General features: G+C 36.1%; 1 protein-coding gene across 2 annotated transcripts in view; it reads left to right on the top strand.

The window, feature by feature from the left end:
* LOC110466599 (transmembrane protein 164-like) overlaps window positions 1-18,736 on the top strand; it is a 36,440-nt gene that overhangs the window by 7,541 nt on the left and 10,163 nt on the right. For both annotated transcript variants that reach the window (XM_021523228.1, XM_021523322.1), the window contains exons 2-3: window positions 1,441-1,873; window positions 9,257-9,373. In XM_021523228.1, the coding sequence (XP_021378903.1) occupies window positions 1,505-1,873; window positions 9,257-9,373 (486 nt within the window). In that variant the 5' untranslated portion in view covers window positions 1,441-1,504. The remainder of the gene's footprint in view (window positions 1-1,440; window positions 1,874-9,256; window positions 9,374-18,736) is intronic.

Below are 18,736 nucleotides of genomic sequence, written 5' to 3'. Positions count from 1 at the left end.
AAAAGTAATCTTCCTTCATGGCAATTATTATGTCAAAGTTGTCTCATTTCATAGAAACTGTTAGTCAAATTCATCTGTCTTCGTAGACACTATTTAAGCAAAGGTCACCTATCTTCCAAGATTTAGAGCATTAGGTGATCAAAGGTCACCACTCAAGTGGTTCTTAAGTTGTCAGCTTTGCAAAGATTTATGACATTAATCCTGATATAAAGTAACATTTGACCAGATCATAATAAATATTGGACAGAGTGTATACATTTGTACAGTTTATTATTTCTATTATATATTAGGAAACAATGGAAAAAAACAACTTAATGCTTATAAACAGCATGATTAAACTAAACCTGCAGGCTGTTACTTTACCACAGGAGTGGTTGTAAATAGTCATATTTTCAAGTACATGTTTTTTGCCAAATGATAGATTTTGAAAAATTCTATTACCCTAAACTATTAATTTATTATTAATTTATTAATTTATTATATTTACATTTTTGTCTCCCTTCTTCAGCTTAGTAATATATATATATATATATAATATGTATATTTATGTATTGTGTAACATAAGAGTCTGGTATAGAGGACTTTTACTAGTCCTGAACCGGAAATAAACTTAACTTAACTTAGTAAACTCTGACTGCATATAAATTAGCTTATACGTAGTGAAAAAAGGCTCGGCTGATTGATACTTATAAATATGGCGCCATTTACACTTCAGCAAGATAACAGTCCAATGACAACCAAGCTTGGGATCATTCACCATCCAGATACATAGAACATATTCAGGATCCATTATGTCTAATTATACAACAAAAGAATGCTGACAAACTTCTTATTCCATGGACGCACATTCAAATTTCTTTAGCGGTAACGTCAACAATGGCGGCTTCGTTCTGACCGCCTCACTCCATGGGCAGTGTGTCAATGTGCGTACATGACAACCGTTGTAAATGAATGGAAAAGTTTGAAAGGCTTCTCACATTGCTAAATTTGAAATTTAAAAACCATGACAGGAACAAACATAGTGTTGTTCGATGCATATTTTCTAAATTTACTCATATATCGATGTAAATTCATTGGAACTATATTGTCCTAGCAATCACGGCTACCGTAGTCACCATCATGGCAACCTGCTTCGACTTTTTTTTCGGCGTAATGTAGCATTTAAACATTTATTGAATGTAAGTATATATTGACTTTCATTTTGACGGCATACACAGTAGTATGAATGCAGTTGGCAACGAACATATTCTTTATTGAGCACTAACGCTCACCATAGAATATATTTTTTGCCAACTGCATTCATAATACCGTATACGCCGTCAAAATGAAGGTCAATCCTTAAGTAAATATTAAAATTTTCATTAACCTGACATGAAATTTATTCCTGGGCATTGGTCAAGTAGTATCTGAGGATATCATTTTTCTGCTCTTTCTTTACAGGTGCCTCCTTCGGAAACACTGACCATGACCTGGTGATCATTAACCTTTGACCTCTGTTGTAACCATGATGATTGCAACAGAGCAAGCCATAACCCCTGAGGCTGATAAGGGGATGTTTGATTGGGCGTACAATGGGGTAAACTTTGACCTTGCTGGAAATGGTGGAGAGAAATGCCGGAACTTTATTGTGTTATTTCAAAGAATATTAGAGAGTATATTTGCGTGTGTAGTAGCAGGATTTATGATCTACCCATCGTTAATGCGTCTGACTCTTCCAAAAAAGGTGACGCCCCTCGAGAAAACAGACAGATGTGGGAAACGCATTTTATTAGTGGTCATGTGTTTGACTTTCGGAATTGAACTTGGATTCAAGCTAGCTACAGGACAGATGATTTACACGCTAAATCCTTGTCATATCGTTACCATTATTCAGGTAAGCAATGCTTGTGTATATTATACTTTATTGAATGTACCAGTAATGTTCATAACTTTACTTTTAAATTTGTCCTATTTGAAATATTCTGTATAAAATTATTTTTAGAATCCCATACCATGATCAAATGAGTACTTGTACATCATGAGCGTACCACTACAGGTATAGCACCAGTCTTTGGATCTAATAGATGTAACTATTTAATATTAAAAGATACAACTTTCCTCTATCATGAAATTTTACAGCATTCATTTACCTCCCAGTCCCAGAACCATTATGACTGTACACAGCTTCAGCCCAGTCATATTCTGTTGGTGTCTACTTATTTATCTAAAAAAAAATAAAACTGCTATAGATCTTTGATTAGATCATATATATTTTGTTTTTGATGTGTTCGTAGGATTGACAAGCGTCAGACAGGTGATAACCTTGCCAGTGTCTAATTTCATTGATAATTATAAGACACAGCTGAATGTGCAAAAAAATCTGTACCTACTTGTATTTCCTGATGGTACAGTTATCCTTAAACCCTGTGGAAAGCAAATGTAGTATATACCTTGATAACGTTTTTACCTGCAGGTGTGTTGAACTTCGATGGAATATATAGGAATTGGTCAGTTTCATTTCTAAACAGGTCAGCCCTTGCACATGTACATTATATATTGTACATCATATATATATACATACATACAAATTACCAGGGATTTTCCTTGCCTCTTTTTGGGCACAAAAAAGGGGATCCCTATACTTTAAGGACCCCATATTTCCCTTTTAATCTTTAACAAAATTTTCTTATGGACAAGTCCAGGTTAAAAGTGTTCTTTGTTTTAATGGTAACTGTGACAAATCAAGTTAGATGTGGAAAAGCCCTGTATACATACTATACTAATTCTAATACTTCATGTAAAATCGGAATTTTGAGTATTGCCTGGTATATATATATGTTTTTGGGAAGGAACCCAGATCTGGCAGCAATGCGAGATTTCATTTTTACAGTGGAACATATCATGGGTTGTTTCTCCTTAAAGGTGCTTTTTAGAGCTGAAAATTCCAATATTAAAAAAAGTGCTGGAAAGAACTTTGCTTGGGATAATTTCATATCATTTAATCACAGAATTAAATTATCACAAGGTTAATGATTTAAGATACATATATGCCACTGGGCGTAATGGGCAGTAAGTAAGTATGTATCTACCATTTTTCTACTAAACTAATCTTTATCACCAAGTCAACAGGTTATCATTCTCTTTGTTTTAATTATAAAGTGATGTACATGTACAAGTAAATTATGAGTACATGTTAATCACTTTATAATTAAAACGTATTATAAGTTATAATACGTTTAATTACAAAGTGATGTACATGTACTTATAATACTAGGAATCTTGACTTGTTGACAATGTATACGTATAACCTATTTAAATGATCGACAATGAATAACCAATACCATTGATCCAACAAAAAACCTATTGCAAAGATCCGCTGTAAATAATCTACTTTTTTGGGAGACGTATATGCATGCAAGTTACAATTTCCCAGTACATTGCTTTTATTTTGATGAAATATATTAAAGCCATTGGACTATTCTGGTATATTTATTTATAGCTACTACAGAACAGTGCTGCATTTAACGTCATATAAACGAATGATTAAATATTGCGTCCCTTTAATTAGTGAACAATGCTCCTGATGGCTATGACAGTACACAGCTGTCAGCGATACACAAGTAATTGTAAGTTCACAATCAAGACTTTGATTTATTGCATGCACAGGACTAACCCTAACCCTAACTCTAACCTTAACCCCCCCCCCCCGATATAAAGTCCACGGGAGCTGGACAATAGCTTATTGTCAGGTTATCAAACATGCTGATGTAGGTACAATGGGACTAACAGATGTGCAATGTATATTGAATACTCACCAAAAATTACCAATTTACATGGAAAAAAAGGACTAGATATATATATATTCTGTCTATTTCTGAGAGCTTTGGAAGGTTTTCCAAAAACTTTTACTTTTAGAAACTGCTGATTGAGCCCCCATGGCGCTTATTAGTTGGACACATGGATCCTTTAATGACTTTAGCTGTTAATAGGACATAAAACCTAACGAAACCAGACCAACCTTATTAGTAGGAATATACGGTACATCCGTACCCCACACAGAGGTCTTCAGCACTGTGCAATGAAGTAAAAATTAGGTTTCTGTGACCTTCAGAATTTACCGTAAATCAAAACGGAAATAAGTGAGGAGTATTCTGTGAAATCTCGTCTGGGCTGTAAAATTTATCTTATCATTAAAGACATCTTATTGATGAAGCTTAAATAAACCTGTCTGAATAATACAAATAAACTTTATATATGCATTTCCTTCCTGAATAATCATGATCATGAGTTAATTATAATTTGTCAGCAAAGGTGTCACATACATCTACCAGTACTTCCGTGGAATTAATGATTTAATAAAGTAATTAAAAAAGGCCAAAAGGGTAAACTAGAAAATATGTAAATCTTATATTACACAGAGTCAATTCAATTAGTTTATTCTGTAAGCCAGACGACTTATAAGATACAAAACACAATATTAATACATATTTTAAAACAGGTTAAACAGAGTAATGATGTAAAGGAGAGTGATAATTGTATGTAATCGTATCACACACACACACACACACACACACACACACACACACACACACAAGAGTCAAACTTGCTTCCTTGAATCCAGCCTGTGACACAGATTTATCTACTATTACTATTATAGGTAGATTTTACTCTCAAGGACGTTATGGTTTGACACAAAGTATGGTGCTATTAGGAAGATTCCATTCACAAGGACTTTGTCACTTCCATCGAAATAAGTATTTCCTGATTCATCAGATTTTCAGAATTGTGGTTTAAGGAAGAATTAACTGTCTGCTCTGTATCCTAACTCACGATGAAGTGATTAGTTCCTTAAACATGTACACTTGACATTCATAATTTCCTAATCTGCAGGCAGGAGGCCTATATGTATGGAGCGTGTATATTGCATACAATCATGTATCATTTACATCATACTGAAAATTAAAGTCTTCCAATTTTGGAGGGTTAGACAGTAGTCATGTTTTTACTTATACATTTTGTTTACCTTTAAAGTACTAGTCCAATCAGCTTACACTGAAATTTTACATTATCATGAAATGCCACAAAAAGTCATTGTAATGTGGGTTTTTTAAAAGACTGTAAAGATTTCACTACACATTTAATAATGTCCCGATTCATGTACTTTTGTTCACAGTTTTTAGAAGCTTTTAATTTTTTTGCATTTCTTCGAATCCTTGATTGTTTGTGTTTGTGTGTTTGTATATGTAAGAGTGGGTGTATGGGTGGGTGTGAGTAAGGACGACTGTGTATGGGTGGGTGTGAGTAAGGACGACTGTGTATGGGTGGGTGTGAGTAAGGACGACTGTGCATGGGTGGGTGTGAGTAAGGACGACTGTGCATGGGTGGGTGTGAGTAAGGACGACTGTGCATGGGTGGGTGTGAGTAAGGATGACTGTGTATGGGTGGGTGTGAGTAAGGACGACTGTGTATGGATGGCAGGCAGAGTAGAAAGATGATGTGTTAATATAAAACTACAAAAGTTATTATGTATTTATACACTTAAGGTTACATATGTTTACATGTGGTTGTAAGAATCTAGTGTTTTATTAAGGTGAGGTGAGAATCTAGCGTTAAGACCAAAGTTACCCCGGGTTAGATTATCTAGCATTTAGTCCGAGGCGGGATACCACTGTGAGCCTTCATGTAAACAACATGTAAACATATCTTAGAATCTAATGTTATGTCCAAGGCCAGGTAACATAGATTTCATGTAGACAATGTATTATACAACTATTACATCCTTATTTTTAATGAGGCCATCAAAGATGCTGTAGAGTCACTGTATAGGGTCATCAGGTTTATCTATAGTACTATAGACAGAACAGATTGATGGCAGTAAAACCTTCAGTCAATACCACTGCAGCAGCTATAGATGATGCAGTGCTTCTTACAAGTACACATAATGTACCTGCAATCCATCATACTGTTTATACACAGCTTATACAGCAAACTACATGTGGAAAGTACTTATGTCACAAATGTTGGTACATGTACAAATCCTGCCATACTATGTACAATGAACCTTTTATGGCAATGAGGGTAGTTCCTACAAGCTGGTATCGTAAATGGTAGTTTTTTAACATCATTTAGTATTTAAACTGCTAGTGCTGTTAATGATGTGATGAAATTTTGATTGTAAAACTCTGAGGTTTAAAACCCAACATGTGCATGCTCATTTTAAAAATAATTAAAAAAAAATCAGTATCATATCCCAAATTTTCATTTTTTTCAATGATCCAAAGAAATAAAGTCAGATAGAAGGAATATCCTGATAAGCTCCTAGGCGTAGACAAGATATAGAGATTTTAGTTGATTTATTATGTTATCAGCGAAAAACAACAATAATTTGACCGGGGACGTATATGACAGCAGGTCAATAGCTCAAGGTTGATTGTTTATAATTCACTGTTTATCTGGTGATACAGATTGGGTTTCATGTGTGTGCGGTAAATACTCTGTTACCATCATGTGACAACACACATGTAGTTGCCCCAAATACACATTGAACTATAATCATCATTTTGGTCATTTGTGTTTGTTTAACCAACGAAGGAGAACATGCGATATCTAACACCAGGGTTCAATTATCTTGGGGTGAAATTATCACTGGACAATGGCCGAAGTATTCAGTAGAGCTCTGGATCTGAACTAAACATTGGGAGTTATGCCCCTTTTTAGAGATTTTGTACTTAAGTCTTGTTCATTTTCATATATACATGTTCGTATGTGAGGATAAAGACCCAGGTATTCACTGGGATTTAACCAAGAATGCATACAGACATGATAACCGCTAATGTAGGACAAACCGTTAGGTGTGGCCTGCTGTGTTTGTTCCCCAAACCTCACACAACAGATGATCAGTATGCAGTGTAGTATATATATACATTGTAGGTGCCCTGAGTGTGTTGGTACTTATATTTACATGTAATTTGTATGTTTACAAGCTAATGTCACAGCTGAACATAAGCATTTAGTCATTCATAAAAAACAAAAAAGGTTTACGGTTACCCTAGCTGTCCTAATATCTTTGGCCTACTGTTAACTTTTTTGGTAACTTTCAAGGAAGCACTGTTAAAGTCAAGATTACTATCCTATATAAACCTTACAATTTTTTTAATCTATTACCTACCTACCCTAATTTGTTCAGACATGTAATTATAACAGAAACCAATATGTTTTCATGTTTGGCCGTACTAGCTACACCCATAGAAATTGGTCAAAATTCTTCTCTGATGATTTTATTCATATTCTTTCAGCATCTTGACAGCAGACCATTAGAGTTTCGCTTGAAAAATTATTAATGAATATTTTGTCCATGTAATAAGTTCAATATCAGAATGTGAATATAAGGCTTTTTAATGCCTTTAAATGTTTCATTATAATTACTGATATGTGTAAAGTATGAATTATATGTGGATAACAACACTCATCGCTGGATGATCTCCATCACATGGGTATCAGTTAAGTTTTAGATAACAAATCTCTGTGAACAACAACTACTGAAAGAATGACCAGAGTGAAGAGAACAAATGAGAGTTTTGAACAAATGAGAGTTTTTCATGTCGCAGTACAAATTACAATCCAGGGAATTCTTTATTTTCATATTTTGAAGTGAAATACAGTTATTTATATCTTTTGCCTGGTGCGTTATATAATGATTCCCTTTATAGCCAGTCACAAAGTAATATCACATTATCTGCTGACGTACATATCTTTTGCCTGGTGCGTTATATAATGATTCCCTTTATAGTCAGTCACAAAGTAATATCACATTATCTGCTGACGTATGTCTTTTGCCTGGTGCGTATTATAATGATTCCCTTTATAGCCAGTCACAAAGTAATATCACATTACCTGCTGACGTGTGCTATGTAAAATCACCGAAAAACTTGGTAAACTTTCCCTTTTGTGAAAAACAATAATAAACCTTGTGATGTTTATGTGACTTCTGGATTCTACCTGGAACAACCAACAGGAATAGTGGCTTGTGACGTAATGCACTTGTATTTAGAAAAACAAAAGTACTTTTGATCTCTTAGTGAGGCGGCCATTATCTGCCACTGCCAGTTGTTCAGATAGCAAGTTTGGCCCAGGGTATTACAATGATGTTGTGTAATAATAATATCTGGCCAATGTATCCAGATTAAATGACTAGGTAGATGTTTTGACACCTCATGACTCTGTTCACAAGTCGCTCATTCAACTTACTTCTTCGCTGGTGAAAAGTTGCAAGAACAGCCAGTGTTATGTGAGCTTATTTCTGTACATATATTCTGATGTTGTGATAAAAAAGACTGGGATGGCATCAGACAAACAAACACAAGTGATGCTCCAGCCCTTACCCAGCTTCCTCATGATCAGTGTGGCATCTCGTTGATTTCAGTGTAAAGAAATACTGTTATATTTTGCTGTACATACTAAATAAAAAACTAAAAACAAAAAGTTCACCCTTGCACTACAATACGCACTGTGCTGTAGGACAGCGCACCAATTTCACCCCTATCAATTTCTTTGGTACCTGATAGGGTTAATCTATGTAGCTATACATGATCTTTTTATTGACGACATATATATGCATACACATGCCAGTATGAACAGATGACCAGGAGTGTTTTAATGAGTCTTTGGTCTAAACTTTCTAATTTGATTTAAACAGGTAGCTATATATAGATTAGCATGATACTTACACGCGAGTACAATTTGGCTACGATTACAGCTCGTATCATATGACCAAATAATGTAATGTAACTGCAATATGTTATACAGTATGTGCATATATTTTGTATGTCACCTACTCAATAATAATTGGTCAAATCAAATGTTAGCAATCCCAGAGTTCTAACAATACCTGCACTATTGTGACAATACCTCATACTGATCATTAACTCATTCACCCCTGACATGTTATAATTCAATGCTTACAATATCTACTGCTTTGAAAACTTCTTACACTCGTAATTACTGTATTACAATAACTTGATTAAAATTAATCATCTCAAAGTTATTGTTAAAACCATTGTATTGTAACTATATTATGTGTTTCATGGATTATTCTAGGATGCAGCTAGTGTTACTGTACTGAGTTTCAGGTGCGGATGTTTTTTATTGTACTGGTTTGTATATGGTTGTCAATCTGCTAGCTACATATCAATTAAACAACTGCAAAAAAAGACCAGCAGATTATTTGTTGTTGACTGATTATTAACTTTCAGTTCATTAAATTGATTCTTATTTTCAGATCTACTGTTTGGCAGCACCTCCTACGCGGTCATTAACCGTGATATTCCGGCTCCATCTTCACCTGCTGACTGGAGCACCTATCGCCCTCCTGTTTCCTGTCACCAATACAAGACTTGTGAGTTAAATATAACCATCTAGAGTCATCATTTACAAGTTCAGTGGTGCTATACACATCACCAAAGTCTGTCATAACATTTCATTCTACACAAATACATACTGTTCTGAAGGTTCATTTAATCAACAGTGAATGCACATCTATTAATTCTCTCAAATTAAAGCTGTCAATTTGCCAGTGTGAACGTCTGATAACCTTAATAAAAGTTTCACTGCTCCAGTGATCTGATGTAAAGTTCAAATACATACATTTGAAAATCTTTCAAATTCACTCCTTAAAAAATGTTTAACAAAAATTAGGAATATATTTCCCTTAGTCCATTGACACAAATTAAAAGAATAGGCCTTCTGATTGGATAAATGTGTGTGCCAGTACGTCAGCCAATCAGAACGATTGTAAGAAATATTTACTTTATTATCACATGTGACTTTTCAGTTAACGTTGAAGAACACTAAATTCAAAAGTTTTAACAAAAGAAATAAATATTCATTGTGATGGGGTTAGACTGAGGCCTATGTAGTTTCTTACATAAATATATTTACAACAGAATTAAGGAATAGAAATGAACGACATTCTAATGAAATATCAAGTTTTGTGTATTGGGTTTAATGTCCTATTAGCAGTTAAGGTTGCTTAAGGTCATAGGAGTGTATTGATAAACGGAAGTAGGAAGTACATCCCTAGTTGAAAATCTAATGTAGGGAGACAATATCACAATTTCCGCTTATTCTAATGTTTAATATTAAACTGATGAATAATTTCAGTGTTTTCTCTCAATATTAAAGTATTTCAAAGCAATGCAGGCATTAAGTCAGATTTTTTTTATCAATGAGCCACATGTATCCATTTTTCTGTACTTCAGGAAACCGCCTACCTATTTCACTACTGTAAAGTTTTTCAAGAAAGATAACTCTTACCTGCAATTACAATGATTATAAAATGTCAATTTTTAATCATTTATAGATAATTTATTTGACATAATTTCAACATTTATTAAATTGATATACATTAATGCAATACTAATATATGGCAGTATCATTTTTATTGACATTATTTTGCAAAAAAATCTGTCTTTCAATTTTTTTTCAAAAGTCACTCCTTTTGACATAAATTTCCATTTAAATTCCTTAAAACTACGAATATAACTTCAAAATTTGAAGAAATTATACTGAGAAATGGCGACACAATCCTATTACCTTAAGGATATGCCTCCATGTGACAAAGATGTGTGTTGTGTATGCGTACAGAAGTACTTGTCTGCTGGAGGTGGTATATTGGTAGATCTGATGCCAACTTGTTAGTGAAAGCTTTCTGAAATACCATGCTGAAGTCTCCAAGCCCAGTATTCCACCTGGTCACATTATACTGACACCAGGTGAACCAGGCGTTCTGCTCACACAAAATACTGTACATAATCCAGCAGGGAATAACAACTATCCATTTGTAAAGACTTTGAAACATCCTGTGAATATCAAGTAATAATTAAAGTATAATTTTATATGAAGTGATGAATGCCTACGAGCCAAAAGAAATTCAACACTGTAAATCCAAAACCCCAACACGATCCTCACCAACACAGTAAATCCAAAACCCCAACACTGTAAATCTAAACCCCCAACACGATCCTCACCAACACTGTAAATCTAAAACCCCAACACAATCCTCATCACAAGTGTGGGTGCCTGGAGTGGTGATAAAGTCATTTGTTACATAAGATGAGCAGAATTATCATATACCCTGAAGTTGATATCATTAATCATTGTGAAATCTGCCGTTTAGGTATAATATGGACATGGTACAGAATATGGTATAAAGACTGGGATACAACATAGGACAAATAGACCTCGCTGTCACTATTATACTCACTCAGGAAGAACGGGAAATTTAGTTAATGAAGGTCTGATTGAATATAATCTGACAGTGTATTTGATACACCCCTTCGTGAATATAAACTGCCGATACAGTTGTACCTATGAAATTGGTTTAGAGATTACGTACAGTAATGATAGGATTGATACTTGTATTTCCATTATCCCTGATCATGACAGTTTTTAATCTGCTAGTCTGTATAGTAACGTGATGATCCTTAGGCAACTGGGATCACATACATCCATCAATACATTGATCCAAATCGTTAGTGTATCTCCTTTACGTAAAACGACTATTCAGTAATCAAGACAAGTTAGTGTCTATGATGAATCATGGAACCGAGTTCAAGGTCGCCCTTATTACCGTAAAAAGAAAATCTTTGTCACCTTTTCAAAGCCTTCATTTCTGTTGGAAGAAATTTGGAACTCAGATACATCAAACAAGTGTCGATGAATTCATGAGAGTATCTTGATCAGACACCAATACTGAATATTAACATCGGTTAACATTGCGAGGCAGCCAGTTCTGTCACTGGCTGCCCCGCAATGGTTAACATTGCTGTCATTGGCTGTCCGGCAATGGTTAACATTGCTGTCATTGGCTGCCCCACAATGGTTAACATTTCTGTCATTGGCTGCCCCGCAATGGTTAACATTGCTGTCATTGGCTACCCCGCAATGGTTAACATTGCTGTCACTGGCTGCCCCGCAATGATTAACATTGCTGTCACTGGCTGTCCTGCAATGGTTAAAATTGCTGTCATTGGCTGCCCCGCAATGGGTAACATTGCTGTCACTGGCTGTCCCGCAATGGTTAACATTGCTGTCACTGGCTGCTCCCCAATAGTTAACATTGCTGTCATTGGCTGCCCCGCAATGGGTAACATTGCTGTCATTGGCTGCCCCGCAATGGTTACCATTGCTGTCATTGGCTGCCCCGCAATGGTTAACATTGCTGTCATTGACTGCCCCGCAATGGTTAACATTGCTGTCACTGGCTGCCCCGCAATGATTAACATTGCTGTCACTGGCTGTCCCGCAATGGTTAACATTGCTGTCACTGGCTGCCCTAACATTGCTGTCATTGGCTGTCCCGCAATGGTTAACATTGCTGTCACTGGCTGCCCCGTGAATTCATGAGAGTATCTTGATCAGACACCAATACTGAATATTAACATCGGTTACCATTGCGAGGCAGCCAGTTGTGTCACTGGCTGCCCCGCAATGGTTAACATTGCTGTCATTAGCTGTCCCGCAATTGTTAACATTGCTGTCATTGGCTGCCCCGCAATGGTTAACATTTCTGTCATTGGCTGCCCCACAATGGTTAACATTGCTGTCATTGACTGCCCCACAATGGTTAACATTGCTGTCATTGGCTGCCCTGCAATGGTTAACATTGCTGTCATTGACTGCCCCACAATGGTTAACATTGCTGTCATTGGCTGCCCCACAATGGTTAACATTGCTGTCATTGACTGCCTCACAATGGTTAACATTGCTGTCATTGGCTGTCCCGCAATGGTTAACATTGCTGTCACTGGCTGCCCCGTGAATTCATGAGAGTATCTTGATCAGACACCAATACTGAATATTAACATCGGTTACCATTGCGAGGCAGCCAGTTGTGTCACTGGCTGCCCCGCAATGGTTAACATTGCTGTCATTGCCTGCCCCGCAATGGTTAACATTGCTGTCATTGGCTGTCCGGCAATGGTTAACATTGCTGTCATTGGCTGCCCCCCAACGGTTAACATTGCTGTCACTGGCTGTCCCGCAATTGTTAACATTGCTGTCATTGGCTGCCCCGCAATGGGTAACATTGCTGTCATTGGCTGTCCCGCAATGGTTAACATTGCTGTCATTGGCTGTCCGCCAATGGTTAACATTGCTGTCATTGGCTGCCCCGCAATGGGTAACATTGCTGTCATTGGCTGCCCCGCAATGGTTACCATTGCTGTCATTGGCTGCCCCGCAATGGTTAACATTGCTGTCACTGGCTGTCCCGCAATAAACTGCTGTTTTCTCTCGAATGAAATTAACACAATGCCGCAATCATGTTAAACATTGCTGTCACTGGCTGCCCCGCAATGGTTAACATTGCTGTCATTGCCTGCCCCGCAATGGTTAACATTGCTGTCATTGGCTACCCCGCAATGGTTAACATTGCTGTCACTGGCTGCCCTGCAATGGTTAACATTGCTGTCACTGGCTGCCCCGCAATGGGTAACATTGCTGTCACTGGCTGTCCCGCAATGGTTAACATTGCTGTCACTGGCTGCCCCGCAATGATTAACATTGCTGTCACTGGCTGTCCTGCAATGGTTAAAATTGCTGTCATTGGCTGCCCCGCAATGGGTAACATTGCTGTCATTGGCTGCCCCGCAATGGTTAACATTGGTGTCATTGACTGCCCCGCAATGGTTAACATTGCTGTCACTGGCTGCCCTGCAATGGTTAACATTGCTGTCACTGGCTGCCCCGCAATGGATAACATTGCTGTCACTGGCTGTCCCGCAATGGTTAACATTGCTGTCACTGGCTGCCCCGCAATAAACTGCTGTTTTCTCTCGAATGAAATTAACACAATGCAACTGCCAGAAAGTTAGGAATATGAAAAAATATTTCATTCATGAAGGAACAATAAACTGTAAAATACTTCTGCAAAAGATTAGCCTTTGTGAGGAGGGGTGATGCGTGTATATATAAGTACAGCCATTACCCTACTATAGGTTTGTCATGCATTCAAAAGTAGAAAAAACAGCTGTTCAATAGCTTAATTTCAGCACTGGCAATAAGTACTGAAGAAAGACAGGTACTTTTTGAAATGGCACTTAAAGATATCAACTTTCTTCTGAAAATTTAAGTGATTTCACCTACTTCAAAAGTGAATTTGTCTAGTATGAAGAATTATTGAAAGATAAATTCATGAAATTAAGCATACATGATATATCGGTAAACTACCCTATCAACTACATTTTCATCTCATTTACCTCGAACATTCTGATGCCAATGCAATCTCCCATATTTTACGAGATTCCTTTGTTTGATCATTGTGAAGACGGCACTGTTTCTGTTTTGTTTGGTTTTCTATTTTGATACAATTTCATGTTATTGATTCATTTACAAAGAAAATGTCCATTAATTGAAATTTTCATTCTCTTTTCTACATTGAAGTTATTTACCCCCAAAAATTGTTTGCAAATTGAGAAGATTTTTGCAGATTCACTACAATCAGGTAACTTTCTAACCAGCAAAGAAGTTTTAACAGTTTCTATGTAATGCTTGACACAATTTTTCAGAGCTATATTTTCGGCGGTATATATTTCTCAGCCAAGTTATGATATTGTGTGATGGTATTGGGACTGGCTTGCTGCATGGTGGTACACAGACGTATTGATTTCAGAAGTATTATTGTAACGCTGCGAGCATGATTGAGGAACTACTGGCATGGTTTATGGACAGACACGGGCACACGTTTGAATATGGTGATACACAAAATCCTATCTAAGGGCAATATCAAGACTGCACACATATAAAGTGTCCAAAGTGTTAAGAGATTGGAATTCTATAACACTTAATGAGACAAATTTAAAAAGGCAACATTTAATTTAACCAACGCTATTAATAAATAACAACTCTTGAAAGACAAGGAAATAATTTATGGTTCTGTAAAGGAACACATATAACTTTTAATCTGTCAGAGTATAGACTGAAAATAACATGTGCATGTGGGTCAAATTATTGTCAGCAGAAGATAATGACATGTCTAAGCTAAGGGTAGAGGCGATATAATCTGACAAGCCACACTCCACCTCATCTGAAGTGGGCGTAAAACAAATTGATAACTGAAATACATTTTTAGTAGAAAAGTGGAAATCATTTCTGAGACATAAAGTGTGTGCTTACCGAACAGACGTTGCTCCAGGATCATGATCTCATGGGACTAAGCTTTACTATGTATGCATCAAGCATGTGACGTGGCTATTTTTATATCACTCTGCCTGTGAGTTTTAAATTAGATAATTTGGTATGAAGCATCTCTTAGGCAAGTGGGTGGATTTAATTTCATTTGAATGAGGGTGGTTTGTCCGTCATCTTGCCAATGAGGGTTAGGGTTAGGATGTACAGCTAGGGGAAGTAGAGGTACAGGTATATTCTGAAATACTACTCCTAAAGATTGGGTTCATAAGTTTTAATTAGATTTGGTATAACACTTTTTTGGGCCATGCAAGGTGATTAAACTTTTAACTGATCTCATGCAAAGGCTCGAGTGAGCTATTATTACAATCACAATTTGTTAGTCTGTTACTGGTAGCCATTTCATATCTCAACATACATGTACCTTTCCTAGCACGGGGTCCAGACAGTCACAATCCTAGTATAAACAAATCAAGTTTTGTTTTTCGGAATATACACATTATAACCTATTTAGGATTGAGTCAACTTGTGTACTGTAGTGGATGTTCAAACATAAAGCTGGACAGTGAATTTTCAGTCTAATAGAAGTTATTTTAGTATTTCATATCAAGAAATTAGTAACAAAGGTGTTTTTAATTTTTCACTTTTATGGACATCTATTTTGTTACAGGAAAAAAAGAAATCAAAACTAATCATGGAAGAAATGATGATACTGAAATAACAATATATTACATTTTGTATATTCTAAAATTTTAAAGTAAAATATTTATTATGGGAAATGGGATGCATACAAAGACCAACTCATGAAGCAAGATCATATAGTGGAAACAAGTACAGTAATTATCATTTCCCCTACTACAATATACAATGTAATAAAGGGCTTGCAGAATCGTTAACTCATTCACCCCTGAAGACACATATGAACTCTTCCAATTCAAAGGTTGGAATAGTTTATTATGAAATTTCAGGGGTGAATAAGACAATCAGAAAAGACATCTCTGTAATGAAATAAAGTTATGTTATATATTTGTAAAGAAAAAATATTTATTTAGAATAAAGACAAACTTGCAAGAGCTCTTTAGGACAAACAAAACAGGTTCATTGTGTATACCAAGTATTACCGCTATGTTATATTACATCAGGCTTTATCTATTCTTCATAACATATTGAGCATGAAGCTCAACTTTCGTATGGTTAAAAATATGTATGTGAGAGTCGCAGGACAGGCAGACAGGAAATGAAGAAGACTGTAAGCCTCCTATGAGAGGACAATACTTATAAGGCTATTAAGGGGCTGAGTCCGGGACTTCCCAACCACAACAGGCTACAAATAGATGAAGTTTGTTATGGCTATTTTTAGAAACCACTGGATAACTATTGATGAAACTCGATATGGTTTGGTTTGTTTGTGTTTTATGTCCTATTAACAGCTATGGTCATTTAAGGAAGTGCCAGGTTTTTGGGGTGGAGGAAAGCTGGAGAAATATTATCGACCTTACCGCCAGTATCTGGCGACTGCCCCACATAGGTCTCGAACCCATGACCCAGTGGTAGAGAGCTAGTGGTAGCAGAATATTGGCAGACGCCTTAACCACCTGGTCACCGCGGCCCCAACTTGATATACCTCAAATACCTTTTGTCCTTAGTTATTCATGCTGCAAATTGAGATGGATCTTGTAAAGTATGTTACAACTTTTTTTGAGAGAGAACTAAAAAATCATATATAATATACATAATCATCTTTGTCCCAAGCTGAGCTCAATCCAATTTGAAATGGATTAGAAAAACACAATGGCTGCCAGATAGCTATCATAGACTTTTGCATTTCAAGTTTGTTACCACTATTTCTCAGGAACTTCTGAAGGGATCATGACAAAACCTGCTTCAAATTGAAAAAAAACAAAATGGCCACCAGTCCATTTTGGATTTTTAAGGCTGTTGCAATTGCGATTTTGTAAGTTGGTTCACTTTTTGTCTAAATATGTTTTCATATCTTTTCTTTTTTCTAAATTGCCAATAGTAAGAAGTAAAGCACAAGCAGCCCAGTGCCATGATATTCAGATGTTTTAACAAGAGATCAACTTTATCAATGATCAGGAAGCTTTTGATAAGACTTGCTTTGTTACAGCAGTCTCTTTTACATGATGGTCAGACTCCAGAAGATAATAGAAATTGTTTCAGCAAAATCTTGTAGCTGAGGATCAGATTCCAGAATAAAATAGAATTTATTTCAGAAATGATCTTGTAAATTATTATACATGATCCAACAACAGAATAGGTTTTGTTTAAGCAAAACTTTTAGTCAAGAATTAAATTCCAGAACAAAAGAGACTTTGTTTTAGAACTCTCCTGTAGGTTATGATAAAACCATCCCAGAATGCAAAAGATTTGTTTCGGTATGCCTTTTAGATGATGATTTAGTAGAAAGGCATTAAATAGTGAAGTGGTCTGGTAATTGAGCTCAGAAGTGTGATATAAAATTTATAATATCTGGAATTTTATGTTTCCAAAACTTGATTTTGTTCACTGGTTCACAGTGTAAGCATACATGTCCTAGGCTAAACCTCAGTGTAAGCATACATATCCTAGGCTAAACCTCAGTGTAAGCATACATACTCTAGGCTAAACCTCAGTGTAAGCATACATACTCTAGACTAAACCTCAGTGTAGGCATACATACATTATGTATGTTCGCAAGGCAACATTGCTATTGATAAAACATTGATTTGCCTTAATTTCCCAAGGGGGAGTATAGAAATACTCCCTGAGCTGGCAGAAGTTTTGGCATGAGAAGGTCATAGCCTACTTTCAGAAATCAGCTTCCTTAAAACCACACAAACAACTACGTAAATAAAATATATATGAAGTTCTAATGAATAGGCAGGAAGTACATAGTCATCCGACATGACGTACGATCTTTATACAGCGAGATATATATACCTACATGTAGTTAATAGTTGACGATACATACCTACCGGTAACAGGAAACGACAATTAACGTTTACAGGAAAAGCAGATTGCTTGCTTTCAAATCCTTTTTCTGACAATTTGAAAATTGTCATTTTGAAAAAAGTAGACTTACATTTTGTGTACATATACTTTTTCAGGAGTTTATTTTTCATTAGCATTTAAAAACTAGATGATATAGCAGCATTTCAAGTCTATCTGTTATCTGTTCATCAATTGTCATCATTTTCTTCAGATGATTTATCTAGAAAAACATGGTCTTGATCGTAATATATTTCTTTAATTATGTCTTGCTNTTTTGTTGGGGGGGGGGGGAGTTCAAGGGATTATCAGAAGTTTGTTCAAATAAATTACCTTGACACTCCTTTCTACCAAATCCTGTTAACTTTTCCAGGTTGGCAATGCAGTCCCTTTGTGCCTCTTGCATGATATGTATTGATCAAAAATACCTGATATTAGAGATTAATAGGCGGGAAATCTTTAAAAGACTTCTCTTTCAGTATTTAATGAATAAACTAGGTCAGGAAAGGCCAAACAGTTGGACTTAATCGTGAAAAATACATGTGGTATAATAATTGCCAACAAAGGATCTGAGGGTTATGCTTAA

Source organism: Mizuhopecten yessoensis, unplaced genomic scaffold (assembly GCF_002113885.1).
Source record: "Mizuhopecten yessoensis strain PY_sf001 unplaced genomic scaffold, ASM211388v2 scaffold213, whole genome shotgun sequence".
In the NCBI taxonomy this organism is placed as follows: Eukaryota; Metazoa; Mollusca; class Bivalvia; order Pectinida; family Pectinidae; genus Mizuhopecten; species Mizuhopecten yessoensis.
The sequence above is the reverse complement of the archived record's forward strand: the minus strand, read 5'-3'. Positions and strand labels throughout refer to the sequence as shown.